At 48.7% G+C, this 18,212-nt stretch overlaps 1 protein-coding gene across 1 annotated transcript in view; it reads right to left on the bottom strand.

The window, feature by feature from the left end:
* Positions 1-479: 479 nt before the first annotated feature.
* Positions 480-18,212, bottom strand: part of LOC139265689 (glypican-4-like) — a 193,151-nt gene continuing 175,418 nt past the window's right edge. The window contains exons 7-8 of the mRNA XM_070882936.1: positions 10,352-10,527; positions 480-2,291 (exon numbers count right to left, since the gene is read on the bottom strand). Coding sequence (XP_070739037.1) covers positions 2,077-2,291; positions 10,352-10,527 — 391 coding nt within the window. The 3' untranslated portion in view covers positions 480-2,076. The remainder of the gene's footprint in view (positions 2,292-10,351; positions 10,528-18,212) is intronic.

Below are 18,212 nucleotides of genomic sequence, written 5' to 3'. Positions count from 1 at the left end.
AGTCAAACTTCGTATCTTCTCCTAGTCAATTCCCATGAATTCACCATCACTCATACTTAAACAAACATTCCTTAAAAATGTACAAATTAAAATATTAAATCTTTACTCCTTACTTACCTTTGATCAGCAGTTTGAAGCCTCATGCTAATCACCTGTTTGTTCAACTGAAACAGAATTTCTGAAAATCTCTCACTGTCTGGTCAGCAGAAAAGCCAGACAGTTCCCGAGGTTATGTAATGCGTTATAAATTTGGCTACTATTACAAATGTAATTCTTTGTGTGAGATACCGGAGGGGATATTCTGGATATATAAATAAGTGGAGAGAAGATGGTCACACAATTAAAACCAGTCCTTATGTTTGAAATGTTAATCAAGTTCTCAAAAAGTGAAAAAATATTCAAATGGGGCTCTAGATGAAATCTTTGTATATTCTAGGTGTGGGTTCTGTGGTTTTAGTACAATAACTCAAACACTCAAATTTGATATTCGCACATATTTACTGAAGAATCGGTTGAATTCCATAATGATGTATGCCACTGTACATGTTCTGTACCATCAATAAAACGCCGATCGTTGTGAATGGTCCACAACTTACATCAAGGACATTTTGAACTTTTTGTTTAAAACCAAACTAACAAATCAATAATTAGTAAAATGATTAGTCGCAACAATAAAATATAAATCCTGGAATTAGAACAGGCTTTTGCAAGATGACAAAGCAGAATTTACAAGTTTGTCATGAGAGATAAGCACATGAGCCAGTGGGCAATTGGAGAGTTGGCTGCCCCTCAGAACCATGCTGTTACTTTGCTGGTCTTCCAGCGAAATTTCAGCCAATGAGAGGGCATTTCAGACACAATTGTTCTTTCCCTTACTGAAAGCCAAAACTAAATTCTACCGTGTCTAAAAGAACAGCAAACTTTACAACAGCTTCACTAGCTCAGCTATACACTCAGCAGTAGCTCAGCTATATACAATCTATTCTCCCGGAAAAATCACTATTTTAAATTTCAGAACCAGTTGCTGCAAATAAATGAGAACTCCCAGGATGATTTATAAACAGAAATATGTATCAGTCTTCTGTCGACTAAAAGATCTGTCGAAATTACAGAACAGAATTTTAGAAAACAATGTATTGACCCTGAGCTAGCAATTACAAGTAGTTAAAATTCTGATATAAAAATATAATTAACATTACAACGAAAGCGGAAATCAAAACAGGACAAATATTGTGTTCAGACTTCAGAGCTGGAAATAAATGCCAGGAGGCTGCAGGCTGGTGAACTGTTTCAACCAGCTCAGGGAGCTGGTAAAACCCAACACATGGGCAAATTTGGCACGTCATCAATTTCAAAACTTAACTACCAGATTTATCTCTTGTAAAAAAAAAAATCCAATTGCCTTCCACGTCAAGCACCATTAACACTGGGTCCAGTTCTGGTGCCTGTGCTGCAGCCTCTTTCCAACACTTGTCAAACAATGTCCTAAAGCCATGCAACATTTTGCTTTATGAAAGGGCTCACCAGTCATAGCTGTAATCACTGTGCAACTATATAATAACCAAAATAACTAGCTAAAATTATGCCAGCTGTCTAGCAGATATTAAAAACCTTAACTACACAACAGTTACTCTTGTGCATCAATAGGTGCAGCATTATTCCGAGTGATTTCAAGATAAATAAGCTTGCTTCTGTACAGATATTCACCATGACATTATTTGTTGAATACAGATATGTATTTTCTTGCATAGTCCTGGTTTCTTTAACATGATAAAATGAGATAATGATTAAAAAAATGCATTACAAGATTCATTAACTACAAGTCTGCATTTACCTTGGGCTCCACATGTTAAAGTACGGATGCCCTGTGTTCATGTGGGTGGATCATGTAATTAATCAGAATGACAGATACATTGGTGCCAATGGCAATCTGAATACTTTTGAAGCAGCAACCATATATCATTGTCGAGACCTTAAAAAAGTTTAAAATTAAAGGCAATGTCACCAGATGGTATAAGTGAGAAAGTTACTTTGTTTAAAAAAAACCCACGAGCAAAGACTCTCTCCACCTTGTGATTATCTCAACTGTTGCTGTAAGACTATCACCAAGCAGGTAATAAGTAGAATTAGCTGCGAGGGGGCGTTACTGTGAGCAGCAACACTGGGAGCAATTCTCTTGGGTTCTATTGGTCCAAGGAGCACAGGAGCATCAGTGCTAGTGAACTCAAACTCCAACTGACAATCCAACCCCAAGCAGCCACTTCCACTTTCTTCACCGCTGCTTTCATCACCTAAAGGCAAAACACAATTAAAATGCAGTTTTCCAGCTGTCCCTCCACATATATAACACTGTTCGGATTAAAAGGTCAATCACAATCTGAAGCATACAATCTGTAATGGTTGAAATCTGCCAGAACAGTGAAAAGTAGAATAACTACAATCTTCACCAAACTCATATTTTTATGATTTGTTCTTGGCATGTGGGCGACACTGGCAAGGCCGCATTTATTGCCCTTCCCTAGATTTCCAGAGGATATTCAGGGGCCGAGATTCACGCGCAAGAAAGCTGGCTATGAGTTTTTACCTGCTTTTACTGCAGGGATATATGATGCGGCCGTATGATCGATTTTCAGGACGTTGAAATTTTTTCAACTCGGTCATAGTGGAGGCGGGGGAGGGTCAGGAAGGCAGGCCGGGGGCTGGGGAGGGTCAGGAAGGCAGGCCGGGGGAGGGTCAGGAAGGCAGGCCGGGGGCTGGGGAGGGTCAGGAAGGCAGGCCGGGGGAGGGTCAGGAAGGCAGGCCGGGGGAGGGTCAGGAAGGCAGGCCGGGGGAGGGTCAGGAAGGCAGGCCGGGGGCTGGGGAGCGTCAGGAAGGCAGGCCGGGGACTGGGGAGGGTCAGGAAGGCAGGCAGGGGGAGGGTCAGGAAGGCAGGCCGGGGGCTGGGGAGGGTCAGGAAGGCAGGCCGGGGGAGGGTCAGGATGGCAGGCCGGGGGCTGGGGAGGGACAGGAAGGCAGGCCGGGGGCAGGGGAGGGTCAGGAAGGCAGGCCGGGGGCTGGGGAGGGACAGGAAGGCGGGCCAGGGGGCTGGGGAGGGACAGGAAGGCGGGCCGGGGGCTGGGGAGGGACAGGAAGGCAGGCCGGGGGCTGGGGAGGGACAGGAAGGCAGGCCGGGGGCAGGGGAGGGACAGGAAGGCAGGCCGGGGGCTGGGGAGGGTCAGGAAGGCAGGCGGGGGGGCTGGGGAGGGACAGGAAGGCAGGCGGGGGGCTGGGGAGGGACAGGAAGGCAGGCCGGGGGCTGGGGAGGGACAGGAAGGCAGGCCGGGGGCTGGGGAGGGACAGGAAGGCAGGCCGGGGGCTGGGGAGGGTCAGGAAGGCAGGCCGGGGGCAGGGGAGGGACAGGAAGGCAGGCCGGGGGCAGGGGAGGGTCAGGAAGGCAGGCCGGGGGCAGGGGAGGGACAGGAAGGCAGGCCGGGGGGCTGGGGAGGGTCAGGAAGGTAGGCCGGGGGAGGGTCAGGAAGGCAGGCCGGGGGCTGGGGAGGGTCAGGAAGGCAGGCCGGGGGCTGGGGAGGGTCAGGAAGGCAGGCCGGGGGAGGGTCAGGAAGGCAGGCCGGAGGCTGTGGAGGGACAGGAAGGCAGGCCGGGGGGCTGGGGAGGGACAGGAAGGCAGGCCGGGGGCTGGGGAGGGTCAGGAAGGCAGGCCGGGGGCAGAGGAGGGACAGGAAGGCAGGCCGGGGGCAGGGGAGGGTCAGGAAGGCAGGCCGGGGGCAGGGGAGGGACAGGAAGGCAGGCCGGGGGGCTGGGGAGGGTCAGGAAGGTAGGCCGGGGGAGGGTCAGGAAGGCAGGCCGGGGGAGGGTCAGGAAGGCAGGCCGGGGGCTGGGGAGGGTCAGGAAGGCAGGCCGGGGGAGGGTCAGGAAGGCAGGCCGGAGGCTGTGGAGGGACAGGAAGGCGGGCCAGAGGGCTGGGGAGGGACAGGAAGGCAGGCGGGGGGCTGGGGAGGGACAGGAAGGCAGGCCGGGGGCTGGGGAGGGTCAGGAAGGCAGGCTGGGGGCTGGGGAGGGTCAGGCAGGCAGGCCGGGGGCTGGGCAGGGTCAGGCAGGCAGGCCGGGGGCTGGGCAGGGTCAGGCAGGCAGGCCGGGGGCTGGGCAGGGACAGGCAGGCAGGCCGGGGGCTGGGCAGGGACAGGCAGGCAGGCCGGGGGCTGGGGAGGGTCAGGAAGGCAGGCCGGGGGCTGGGCAGGGTCAGGCAGGCAGGCCGGGGGCTGGGCAGGGTCAGGCAGGCAGGCCGGGGGCAGGGCAGGGACAGGAAGGCAGGCCGGGGGCAGGGGAGGGACAGGAAGGCAGGCCGGGGGCAGGGGAGGGACAGGAAGGCAGGCCGGGGGCAGGGGAGGGACAGGAAGGCAGGCCGGGGGCAGGGGAGGAACAGGAAGGCAGGCCGGGGGCTGGGGAGGGACAGGAAGGCAGGCCGGGGGCTGGGGAGGGAGAGGGACAGGAAGGCAGGCCAGAGGGCTGAATTTGGGAGGGACCAGGACTCTTGCCACTCGGCGGTGACGTCACAGCATGTGTGCGTCACCATATTTTCTCCACTCCTTTAAAGGGGAGAGAATCAGTCATTTTAAATCTTCGGCCACTGGGCCAGCAGGGAGGGTTTTGCCGGGCCAGTGGCCTGGTACACAAAAGAGTGCAGTACTCTAGCTGTGGCCTAACCAGTGTTTTGTACAGTGCAAGCATAACCTCCCTGATCTTGCATTCTGTGCCTCGGCCAATAAAGGCAAGTGGTGGGTGGGGTGGATTGACCCATCCACCTCCACGGAGGTGTGTGGGGGGGCCTGACGCATCCACCTCCATGGCACGAACCTGGTATTGCAGTACTTCCAGGAACGGTGCAGTGGCTCTCGGCCTTTTGGCTAAGAGCATTGGCGCAGAGTGATCCTTGATGTGTGCAAGGTGACCTCTGGCGTTTGTGATTTAACAAAGAATTGGAAAGATTGGCTACGAAAAAAAAATAAATAAAAAAATAAAGGCAAGTATTCCGTATGCCTCCATAACCACCTTATCGACCTGGCCTGCTACCTTCAGGGCTCTGTGGACATGCACTCCAAGGTCGCTTTCTTCCTTTACACTTCTCAGTGTCCACCATTTATTGTGTATTCCCTTTCCTTGTTAGCTCTCCCCAAACGCATTACCTCACACTTCTCTGGATTGAATTCCATTTTCCACTGTTCTGCCCACCTGGCCAGTTAATAAGAACATAAGAAATAGGAGCAGGAGTAGGCCATACGGTCCCTCGAGCCTGCTCCGCCATTTAATAAGATCATGGCTGATCCGATCATGGACTCAGGTCCACTTCCCTGCCCGCTCCCCATAACCCCTTATTCCCTTATCGGTTAAGAAACTGTTTATTTCTGTCTTAAATTTATTCAATGTCCCAGCTTCCACAGCTCTCTGAGGCAGCGAATTCCACAGATTTACAACCCTCAGAAGAAATTTCTCCTCATTTCAATTTTAAATGGGCGGTCCCTTATTCTAAGATTATGCCCACTAGTTCTCGGCTCCCCTATCAGTGGAGACATCTCCTCTGCATCCACCCTGTCAAGCCCCCTCATAATCTTATAAGTTTTGATAAGATCACCTCTCATTTTTCTGAATTCCAATGAGTAGAGGCCCATCCTACTCAACCTTTCCTCATAAGTCAACCCCCTCATCTCTGGAATCAACCTAGTGAACCTTCTCTGAACTGCCTCCAAAGCAAATATATCCTTTCGTAAATATGGAAACCAAAACTGCACAGTATTCCAGGTGTAGCCTCACCAATACCTTGTATAGCTGTAGCAAGACTACCCTGCTTTTATACTCCATCCCCTTTGCAATAAAGGCCAAGATTCCATTGGCCTTCCTGATCACTTGCTGTACCTGCATACTATCCTTTTGTGTTTCATGCACAAGTACCTCCAGGTCCTGCTGTGCTGCAGCACTTTGCAATCTTTCTCCATTTAAATAATAACTTGCTCTTGGTCCAGTGGCCAGAGTTAACCAAGACGACTGGAGACCAGCTCTGCCGCACGGACCTAGTGCACACACATATCGCAGTGTGGGCTGGCCTGTGCTGCCCCTGGGCTCTCGCCTCTTCTGGGCCCCGATCACATCGTTCTCCAATCTCTCGCCGCTCTTGCTGTACCTGCCCACGCTCCAATCACCGACCTGGGTTATGGTGACCTCCAATCCAGTCGCCCTCTTCACAGCTGTCGCCCTCCCGGACCGGCTCGCACTGTACTCTGCACTGGTATGCCGCCACGCTGCTCCCTCCAAGGCCCCGACCTACCGCCGATACTCCCCGACCTGCGTGGGAACATCAGCAGTAGGTCGGGGCCCTAAAAGGAGCGGTGGGCTGGGAGCAGCACGGTGGCCCCTACCACCAACATCCTGGGGGGTCAGCATTAACTAGAAATTTAACTGGACCAGCCGCATAAATACTGTGGCAACAAGAGCAGGTCAGAGTCTAGATCATTGACGTATACCACAAAAAGCAAGGGACCCAGTACTGAGCCCGACGGAACCCCACTGGATACAGCCTTCCAGTCACAAAAACACCCATCAACCTTTACCCTTTGCTTCCTGCCTCTGAGCCAATTTTGGATCCAACTTGCCACTTTGCCCTGGATCCCATGGGCGTTTACTTTCGTGACCAGTCTGCCATATGGATCCTTATCAAAAGCCTCGCTGAAATCCATATATACTACATCGTACGCAGTGCCCTCATCGACTCTCCTGGTTAACCTCCTTGAAAAATTCAATCAAGTTAGTCAGACACGACCTTCCCTGAACAAATCCGTGCTGACTGTCCTTGATTAATCTGTGTCTTTCCAAATTAAGATTTATCCTGTCCCTCAGAATTTTTTCCAATAATTTTTCCACCACTGAGGTTAGGCTGTAATTACTCGGTCTATCACTGTCTCCCTTCTTAAACAAAGGTACCACATTAGCAGTCCTCCAGTCCTCTGGCACCACACCTGAAGCCAGAGAGGATTGGTAAATGATGGTCAGAGCCTCTGCTATTTCCTCTTTAGCTTCGCTTAACAGCCTGGCATACATCTCATCCAGGCTTATCCACTTTCAAAGCTGCTAAACCCCTTATAATTCCTCCTCTCTCTCACTATGTTTATTTCATCTAATATTTCACATTCCTCCTCCCCGATAGCAGCGTCTGCATCGCTCCTCTCCTTTGTGAAAAAAGATGCAAAGTATTCATTAAGAACCATACCAACAATAGTAGAAAATAAGGAGGCAAAAGGGAGGTGGGAACTTAAAACAATCACTATCACTAGAGAAAAAGTACTAGGCAAATTAATATGATTAAAGGCTGACAAGTCTCCGGGACCTGATGGCCTGTATCCTAGGGTCTTAAAAGAAGTGGCTGCAGAGATAGTGGATACATTGGTTGTCATCTTCCAAAATCCCTAGATTCTGGAAAGGTCCCAGCAGATTGGAAAGCCGCAAATGTAGCGCCCCATTCAAGAAAGGAGGGAGACAGATAGACCAGTGAGCCTAACATCTGCCATTGGGAAAATGCTGAAATCCATTCTTCTTCTTAAGCGGTCCTTCGTATTGAGGATGACTTGCTTCCACACCAAAAAGGGACGAGTTCACAGGTGGTTCAATGAAGGACCTGACATTCTAGGTCCCTAACTACATGTTGAAGAGTGGAAGATGCCTGGATATTTTAATGTGTGGTGGCCGTTGCACACCAGCCACCATACGGGCTTGACAGAGCTAGACCTTTATCCAGTGGCAAGGGCGACTGGAGACCTGCTCTGCTGCACAGACCTAGTGCGCACACATATCGCAGTGTGGGCTGGCCCATGCATGCATATATACATTCATACATGCAGGAAATGACTCTGTTCAGACTCAGCTAACGACAACAGAGCAAATAGAATTCATAAATTCTGTACATTTTACATTCTTTCATAACAAGGTGCAATCAATGTACTGATTAGCACTGTACCCTTTGAAATTGGGCTTAAAAAAAAACCTAATTGGACCGCTTGCATTGATTAAAAAAAGAAAATTTATAAATATTCATAAAATATTAAGGAAGTAGCAGCAGGACATTTAGAAAATTATAATACAATCAAGCAGAGTCAATGTGGTTTTATGAAAGGGAAATTGTGTTTGACAAATTTATTAGAGTTCTTTGAGGATGGATAAAGGGGAACCATTAGATATAGTGTATTTGGATTTCCAAAAGGCATTCGATAAGGTGCCACAAAAAAAGTTACTACACAAGATAAGAGCTCATGGTGTTGGGGATAATATATTAACATGGTTAACAAACAGAAAACAGAGTTGGGATAAATGGGGCTTTTTCAGGTTGGCCAACTGTAACTAGTGGGGTGCCACAGGGATCAGCACTGGGGCCTCAACTATTTACAATCTATATTAATGACTTGGATAAAGGGACTGATGATTCAAAGATGGGTGGGAAAGCAAGTTGTGAGGAGGACACAAAGAGTCTTCAAAGGGATATAGACTGGCTAAGTGAGTGGTCATAAATTTGGCAGATGGAGTATAATGTGGGAAAACGTGAGGCTATCCACTTTGGTAGGAAGAATAGAAAAGCAAAATATTATTTAAATGGAGAGAGACTACAGAATGCTGTGGTACAGAGGGTCATTCTCGTACATGAAACACAAAAAGTTAGTATGCAGGTGCAGCAAGTAATTATGTAGGCAAATTGAATGTCGGTCTTTATAGGAAGGGGGATGGAGTATAAAAGTAGGGAAGTCTTGCTACAACTAACTGTACAGGGCGTTGGTGTGACCACACCTAGAGTACTGCATACGATTTTGGTCTCCTTATTTAAGGAGGGATATACTTGCATTGGAGGCTGTTCAGAGAAGGTTCATGAAGTTTATTACCGGGATGAAGGGGTTGGCTTATGAGAAAAGGTTGAACAGGTTGGGCCTATACACATTGGAATGAGAAGTGATCTTATTGAAACATATAAGACTGAGGGGGCTTGACAGGGTAGATGCTGAGAGGATGTTTCCCCTCGTGGGGAAATCTAGAACTAGGGGACATAGTTTCAGAATAAGGGGTCGCCCATTAAAGACAGAAATGAGGAGGAATTTCTTCTCTCAGAGGATAGTGAATCTTTGGAATTCTCTACCTCAGAAAGCTGTGGAAGCTGAGTCGTTGAATATATTCAATGCTGAGACACAGATTTTTCAACTACAGCAGAGTCAAGGGTTATGGGGAACAGGCAAGAAAGTGGAGTTGAGGCCAAGATCAGATCAGCCATGATCTTATTGAATGGTGGAGCAGGCTCGAGGGGCCAAATGGCCGACTCCTGCTCCTATTTCTTATGGCAGCATCTTCTTCCTTGATAAAGACAGATGCAAAGTACTCATTTAGTACCTCGGCCCTGCCCTCTGCCTCCATGCGTAGCTCTCCTTTTTGATTCCTAATCGGCCCCATCCCGCCTTTTACCACCCGTTTACTATTTATATGCCGATCGAAGACTTCTGGATTCCTTTTCATGTTAGCTGCCAATCTATTCTCATACTCTCTTTTTTTCCCCTCTTTTTTTCTTTTTGACTGGCTCTCACTTGTGTTCTCAACCTGACATCTGTCATTCGCCCCCTTTTTCTGCCTCAACTTTCTCTCTTTCAGCATCCAGGGAGCTCTGGCTTTAGTTGCCCTACCTTTCCCCCTCGTGGGAATGTACTGTGACTGTACCCGAACCATCTCCTCTTTAAAGACAGCCCATCATTCAATTACAGCTTTGTCTGCCAATCTTTGATTCCAGTTTACCCGGGCCAGATCCATTCTCAACCCACTGAAATTAGCTTTCCTCCAATTAAGCGTTTTTACTCTCGATTGCTCCCTGTCCTTTTCCATAGCTAATCTAATCCTTATGATACTATGATCACTGTTCCCTAAATGTTCCTCTACTGACACTTGCTCCACTTGACCTACCTCATTCCCCAGAACCAGATCCAGCAATGCCTCCTCCCTCGTCGGGCCGGAAACATGATCAACAAAGTTCTCCTGAACACACTTTAGAAATTCCTCCCTCTCAATGCTTTACGCTATTACTATCCCAGTCTATATTAGGATAGCTGAAGTCCCCCATGAGAAAAAGTTCATTCTTACTTCTCTCCTCCTTCAAAACGCTCCTTAAAACCTACCTCTGACCAAGCTTTTGGTCATCGGCCCTCATTTCTTCTTATGTAGCTCGGTGCCAATTAAAAAAAATCTTATAATACTCCTGTGAAGCGCCTTGGCACGTTTTACTACGTCAAAGGCACTATATAAATACAGATTTTTGTTGTTACCAGGCAAAACTACTTACTTGTATCGTGGAAGGTCACGTCATTTCCATTATAAGCATTCTTTACTTTATTAGTCATTGTCCGCAGCACCATGATCTGCCGACGAATCAACATTTCTGGTTTGGTAATATCCACTTTTACATCTGGGTTGTTGAGCTGGCTGGCAAGACCATTGCCTGTTACTGCAAAATTGTACCTGGGAGAAACAAGAAGTAACCTCTTTACAGCGGAATACACGCGGATCGAGCTATCAAGTTTTGGAAATGAGAGACAGGTTGCCACCGAGATAGAATAAAAGGAGGTCATTTGGCCCATCGTGACTGTGCCACTTCTTGCAAAGAGCGATGCAGTTAGTCTCACTGCTCTGCCCTTTCCCCACAGCCCTGCAACGTTTTCACCTTCAGCTGTTTATCCAATTCCCGTTTGAAAGTTACTGTCGAATCTGCTCCCTGCGCCCTTTCAGGCAGTGCATTCCAGATCACAACAACTCGCTGAGTAAAATAAAATCTCATCGCCCCTCTGGTTTTTTGCCAATGACATTAACTCTGAACCCACTGGTTACCGACCCTCCTGCCACGGGAAACAGTTTCTCCTTATTTACTCTATCAAAACCCCTCATGATTTTAAACACCTCTATCAAATATCCCCTTAACCTTCACTACTCTAAGGAGAACAACCCCAGCTTACATAGAATATACGGCACAGAAGCAAGCCATTCGGCCCAACCAGTCCATGCTGCCATTTATGCTCCACTCTAGTCTCCTATCTTTCCACATCTAACTCTGGCAGCATAACCCTTTATTCCCTTCTCCCTCATATGCTTAGCTAAAGGCTGGGCAATTATTTAAGCTGGAGCACAACTTAACAAGTTTTAGTGAGCTGTTGCGAGCCACACCAACGTTCCCCCTAAGTTGTACGGCTGCGCACCAAATGCGAGGTCCCGTGCAAGCCGCTCACCAGCTCCTGCCACTGGAGGAGGTATCATGCAACAAATATACAGGGACTGTACACGTTGGTGAGAGCCAAGTGTTAAATTGGTAAATCTGAAAAGGGCTAGACTTTGCACTTTTGTGCAGATCGCGCAAAAATGGGGGTTATTTCCAGCTTGGCGGTAAATATGGGTTTTGAGATCGTCGGATTATCGCCTATTTTCAAAACCCCAACTTTACATTTTATAAAATGGGAGTTACCGCGACCGATCTGAAATGGGCGTTAGCGTTAAAATTTTTGACCTTCTGCCGTAAAGTATCGGCGTTCATAGCAACGCGATGGCAACGGTCGTTTCCCGCGTTTCAGAAGGTCAGGGGTCATCAAGGCATGCGCAAAAGAGGAGAGAGGGAGCAGAGAGGAACTGAAAGCATGTGTGGGTGTGTTGTGTGGTTGTTTGGCTGTTGTGGGAGGTAGGAGGGAGATTTACCAGCAGCAAAAGAATTTTGAGCACAAAGAACTTTGTTCTCACCGAGCTTTTGTCGTATCAGTCTCTGTGACAGTACCTAGCAATGATCTCAAGCAATGATCTCGTGCCATGTCGTGCTGGCGTTACCTTTTACAGAAGAAGCTTTCTAGGAATAGGGCTGAGCAGCGGCGAACGGGAGGCGGGCCACCAGTCATCAGCGACCTCACCGACATCGAGGAGCGAGTGCTGGCACTAGTGGGGACCCACCCCCGGTCGGCCACGCAGGCAGCTGTAGAACCTGATGTGATGCCACGTGAGTAAACACTATTGAGTGATGTAAAGTCAATGGATGCCACACCCACTCATATCCGACCAATAATATATGATCGACGATTGATAAAAGTGTTCTCTAAATAATGATGGCCTCATGAGAATCAGTGCAATGCAGAATTTGGCGATAGTCATGAAATGTGATGTCTGTGATAATTTTGATAGCAGTGGTGCTTTCGTCGTGCAGATGCTGTGTGTAGCGTTCAAATCACCTTGTGACCCTAGCTCCCTAGTCTCCTCTAATAACCGCATTTATGTTTTGTAGCTCAGCCAGCAGCGCGTCCCCATACAACACCACCGATCCCAGAAGCTGGGGGTGCGGGGCCGGACTCGCCGGATGATCGTACATCTGGTGCTAAGGAGCCCTGATTCTCGTCCGTGGAGCTGCAGTGTGCCTTCCCCACGGATGAAAGTGCGGACTTCGAGGAGCCTGCATCGCCAAGCTCCATAATGCAGTCGACATCCATGACATCTAGTGCTCTTGCGGCTATTTCCTCCTCCACCATGGAGGTAACGGTCCCAAGCACCTTGCCGCAGGGCACCCGAGGTGTCTCCAGGACCGCGCCGACCAAGCGGAGCTTGGTTCGACGCAGCAGGTCTGCTCCATGAGCGGCAGATCTGAGCGGGGACATGGTACACTTGTCCAGGAGGAGTGTTGACATAGGTCAGCAGATCCTACAGACAATGGGGGGCACATCTCACCAGCTGGCTAGCATGTCCGCCACCAAGACCGAGTACGTACCACGGATGGCGGAGGCCCTGGCAAAGGCCTACCAGTGGTCCCAGAGCATGACACTGGACCCCAAGGTGCAGCACCCCCATTGCCAACGACACGAGAGCCAGGAGGAAGATCTTGCTGCTGGCTCGGAGCACGTTCCCATCTCGGGATTGTCCTCTCTTGTATCCATCCAACCAGCAGATCTGCTGTCATCCCCCACAATGAAGCAGTGCTTGAGGAGCTCCTCAGCCAGATGGCTTGGAGTCAGGAGGGGAAGGGGTAGAGGTAGAGGTGGGGAGGGGAAGGAAAGTGAGGTGCATGGCCGCAGGTGTCGTCTTGGTCACAGTATTTTTATGTTGTTGCTATTTTGTTGGAAGGTTTGGGGGAAGGGGGGAACCTTGTTTTTTTGCATTTGTGTTCTATGTTTATGAAGTGCTGTTGGAAATGTTTAACATTTAATTAATGATATAAATATTATAAATTTATTGTGGGGTGGAGTGGAGTTATAATTATGATTTTATACAAATGTTCTCATTAAATGTTTTTTATTTCACATAACCTTGTTGTGCATTGTCTCGGATAGCTGCACCGTTATCCACACTGGTGATTCCTTAACATGAAAGGGGATAATTCAACGTTATTTGAATCAACTTAAACTTTAACTGTCACCAAGGTAATGCACACCATTGATGTATGAGTTGCAGACACAGCAGTCTTGCAGCTTTGTAAATATCAATATTATTTCAAGCAAAGCGTTCATTTATGAGCTGCTGACGTAAGAGTCTTGCAGCTATGTAGCCACCACGGGCCCTTTCCTGCAGTCCAGAGGGGGGCAGGGGCATGGTTTTGTCGTCAGCCTGAGTGTTTGGCCCGAGTTCAGCATCCACCTCCTCGTCCTCCTCTTCCTCTCTCTCCCCCGAGGTGGACCAGCAGTCCCTTCTGGCAATTCTTGTCTCCTCCTGATAGCCAAGTTGTGCAGCACAGAGCACACCATCACAAATTGTGTTACCTGCTCAGGGTGGTATTGTAGCTCGCCTCCTGAGTGGTCTAGGCATCTAAAGTGCTGTTTAAGCACTCCAATGGTATTCTTGACGATATTGTGAGTTGCTCTGTGGCTCTCGTTGGATCGCCTCTCGGCCTCAGTGTGGGTGTCATGCAGGGGGGTCATCAGCCAAGTGGCGAGGCCACATCCTTTGTCACCAAGCATCCAGCATTGACCTTGTGGCTGATTGGTAAACATGTCAGATACAGCGCTCTTACGCAGGGTGAGAGCATCATGGATGCTGCCCGGAAATTTTGCATTTACTGCTATTATAATTTGCTGGTGGTCGACGAGGAGTTGCACATTCAGCGAGTGGAATCCCTTTCGGTTCCGAAAAACCTCTGCATCTGGAAAAGGTGCCCGCATAGAAACATAGAAAATAGGTGCAGGAGCAGGCCATTCAGCCCTTCTAGCCTGCACCGCCATTCATGGCTGAACATGAAACTTCAGTACCCCATTCCTGCTTTCTCGCCATACCCCTTGATCCCCAGTAGTAAGGACTTCATCTAACTCCCTTTTGAATATATTTAGTGAATTGGCCCCAACCACTTTCTGTGGCAGAGAATTCCACAGGTTCACCACTCTCTGGGTGAAGAAGTCTCTCCTCATCTCGGTCCTAAATGGCTTACCCCTTATCCTTAGACTGTGACCCCTGGTTCTGGACTTCCCCAACATTGGGAACATTCTTCCTGCATCTAACCTGTCTAAACCGGTCAGAATTTTAAACGTTTCTATGAGGTCCCCTCTCATTCTTCTGAACTCCAGTGAATACAAGCCCAGTTGATCCAGTCTTTCTTGATAGGTCAGTCCCACCATCCCGGGAATCAGTCTGGTGAATCTTCGCTGCACTCCCACAATAGCAAGAATGTCCTTCCTCAAGTTAGGAGACCAAAATTCTACACAATACTCCAGGTGTGGCCTCACCAAGGCCCTGTACAACTGTAGCAACACCTCCCTGCCCCTGTACTCAAATCCCCTCGCTATGAAGGCCAACATGCCATTTGCTTTCTTAACCGCCTGCTGTACCTGCATGCCAACCTTCAATGACTGATGTACCATGACACCCAGGTCTCGTTGCACCTTCCCTTTTCCTAATCTGTCACCATTCAGATAATAGTCTGTCTCTCTGTTTTTACCACCAAAGTGGATAACCTCACATTTATCCACATTATACTTCATCTGCCATGCATTTGCCCACTCACCTAACCTATCCAAGTCACTCTGCAGCCTCATAGCATCCTCCTCGCAGCTCACACTGCCACCCAACTTAGTGTCATCCGCAAATTTGGAGATACTACATTTAATCCCCTCGTCTAAATCATTAATGTACAATGTAAACCAGCTGGGGCCCCAGCACAGAACCTTGCGGTACCCCACTAGTCACTGCCTGCCATTCTGAAAAGTACCCATTTATTCCTACTCTTTGCTTCCTGTCTGACAACCAGTTCTCAATCCACGTCAGCACACTACCCCCAATCCCATGTGCTTTAACTTTGCACATTAATCTCTTGTGTGGGACCTTGTCGAAAGCCTTCTGAAAGTCCAAATATACCACATCAACTGGTTCTCCTTTGTCCACTTTACTGGAAACATCCTCAAAAAATTGCAGAAGATTTGTCAAGCATGATTTCCCCTTCACAAATCCATGCTGACTTGGACCTATCATGTCACCATTTTCCAAATGCGCTGCTATGACATCCTTAATAATTGATTCCATCATTTTACCCACTACTGAGGTCAGGCTGACCGGTCTATAATTCCCTGTTTTCTCTCTCCCTCCTTTTTTAAAAAGTGGGGTTACATTGGCTACCCTCCAGTCCATAGGAACTGATCCAGAGTCAATGGAATGTTGGAAAATGACTGTCAATGCATCCGCTATTTCCAAGGCCACCTCCTTAAGTACTCTGGGATGCAGTCCATCAGGCCCTGGGGATTTATCGGCCTTCAATCTCATCAATTTCCCCAACACAATTTCCCGACTAATAAAGATTTCCCTCAGTTCCTCCTCCCTACTCGACCCTCTGACCCCTTTTATATCCGGAAGGTTGTTTGTGTCCTCCTTAGTGAATACTGAACCAAAGTACTTGTTCAATTGGTCTGCCATTTCTTTGTTCCCCGTTATGACTTCCACTGATTCTGACTGCAGGGGACCTACGTTTGTCTTTACTAACCTTTTTCTCTTTACATACCTAGCGAAACTTTTGCAATCCGTCTTAATGTTCCCTGCAAGCTTCTTCTCGTACTCCATTTTCCCTGCCCTAATCAAACCCTTTGTCCTCCTCTGCTGAGTTCTAAATTTCTCCCAGTCCCCAGGTTTGCTGCTATTTCTGGCCAATTTGTAAGCCACTTCCTTGGCTTTAATACTATCCCTGATTTCCCTAGATAGCCACGGTTGAGCCACCTTCCCTTTTTTATTTTTACGCCAGACAGGAATGTACAATTGTTGTAATTCATCCATGCGGTCTCTAAATGTCTGCCATTGCCCATCCACAGTCAACCCCTTAAGTATCATTCGCCAATCTATCCTAGTCAATTCACGCCTCATACCTTCAAAGTTACCCTTCTTTAAGTTCTGGACCATGGTCTCTGAATTAACTGTACCATTCTCCATCCTAATGCAGAATTCCACCATATTATGGTCACTCTTCCCCAAGGGGCCTCGCACAATGAGATTGCTAATTAGTCCTCTCTCATTGCACAACACCCAGTCTAAGATGGCCTCCCCCGTAGTTGGTTCCTCGACATATTGGTCTAGAAAACCATCCCTTATGCACTCCAGGAAATCCTCCTCCACCGTATTGCTTCCAGTTTGGCTAGCCCAATCTATGTGCATATTAAAGTCACCCATTATAACTGCTGCACCTTTATTGCATGCACCCCTAATTTCATGTTTGATGCCCTCCCCAACATCACTACTACTGCTTGGAGGTCTGTACACAACTCCCACTAACGTTTTTTGCCCTTTGGTGTTCTGCAGCTCTACCCATATAGATTCCACATCATCCAAGCTAATGTCTTTCCTAACTATTGCATTAATCTCCTCTTTAACCAGCAATGCTACCCCACCTCCTTTTCCTTTTATTCTATCCTTCCTGAATGTTGAATACCCCTGGATGTTGAGTTCCCAGCCCTGATCATCCTGGAGCCACGTCTCCGTAATCCCAATCACATCATATTTGTTAACATCTATTTGCACAGTTAATTCATCCACCTTATTGCGGATACTCCTTGCATTAAGACACAAAGCCTTCAGGCTTGTTTTTTTAACACCCTTTGTCCTTTTAGAATTCTGCCGCACAGTTGCCCTTCCTGTTCCCCGCCCCGGGCCTCTCCGCCCCCCATACCCCCCCATCTCCCCTCCGTCTCCTGCCTCTGCCTCCCTTTTGTCTCCCTCTGTCTCCCTGCATTGGTTCCCATCCCCCTGCCATATTAGTTTAACTCCTCCCCAACAGCACTAGCAAACACTCCCCCTAGGACATTGGTTCCAGTCCTGCCCAGGTGCAGACCGTCCGGTTTGTACTGGTCCCACCTCCCCCAGAACCGGTTCCAATGCCCCAGGAATTTGAATCCCTCCCTGCTGCACCACTGCTCAAGCCACGTATTCATCTGCGCTATCCTGCGATTCCTACTCTGACTAGCACGTGGCACTGGTAGCAATCCCGAGATTACTACTTTTGAGGTCCTACTTTTTAATTTAGCTCCTAGCTCCTTAAATTCGTTTCGTAGGACCTCATCCCCTTTTTTACCTATGTCGTTGGTACCAATGTGCACCACGACAACTGGCTGTTCTCCCTCCCATTTCAGAATGTCCTGCACCCGCTCTGAGACATCCTTGACCCTTGCACCAGGGAGGCAACATACCATCCTGGAGTCTCGGTTGCGGCCGCAGAAACGCCTATCTATTCCCCTCACCATTGAATCCCCTATCACTATCGCGCGCCCACTCTTTTTCTTGCCCTCCTGTGCAGCAGCGCCAGCCATGGTGCCATGAACTTGGCTGCTGCTGCCCTCCCCTGATGAGTCATCCCCCCCAACAGTACTCAAAACGATGTATCTGTTTTGCAGGGGGATGACCACAGGGGACCCCTGCAATACCTTCCTTGCACTGCTCTTCCTGCTGGTCTTCCATTCCCTATCTGGCTGTGGACCCTTCTCCTGCGGTAAGACCAACTCACTACACGTGATACTCACGTCATTCTCAGCATCGTGGATGCTCCAGAGTGAATCCACCCTCAGCTCCAATTCCGTAACGCGGACCGTCAGGAGTCGAGGCGGATACACTTCTCACACACGTAGTCGTCAGGGACACCGGAGTTCCCACATGGTACAGGAGGAGCATATCACGTGACCGAGCTCTCCTGCCATGCCTTAACCCTTAGATACCCTTAAATTGGT

This window comes from Pristiophorus japonicus, chromosome 6, assembly GCF_044704955.1.
Source record: "Pristiophorus japonicus isolate sPriJap1 chromosome 6, sPriJap1.hap1, whole genome shotgun sequence".
Taxonomy (NCBI): domain Eukaryota; kingdom Metazoa; phylum Chordata; class Chondrichthyes; family Pristiophoridae; genus Pristiophorus; species Pristiophorus japonicus.
This window is presented reverse-complemented; position numbering and strand designations above follow the sequence as displayed.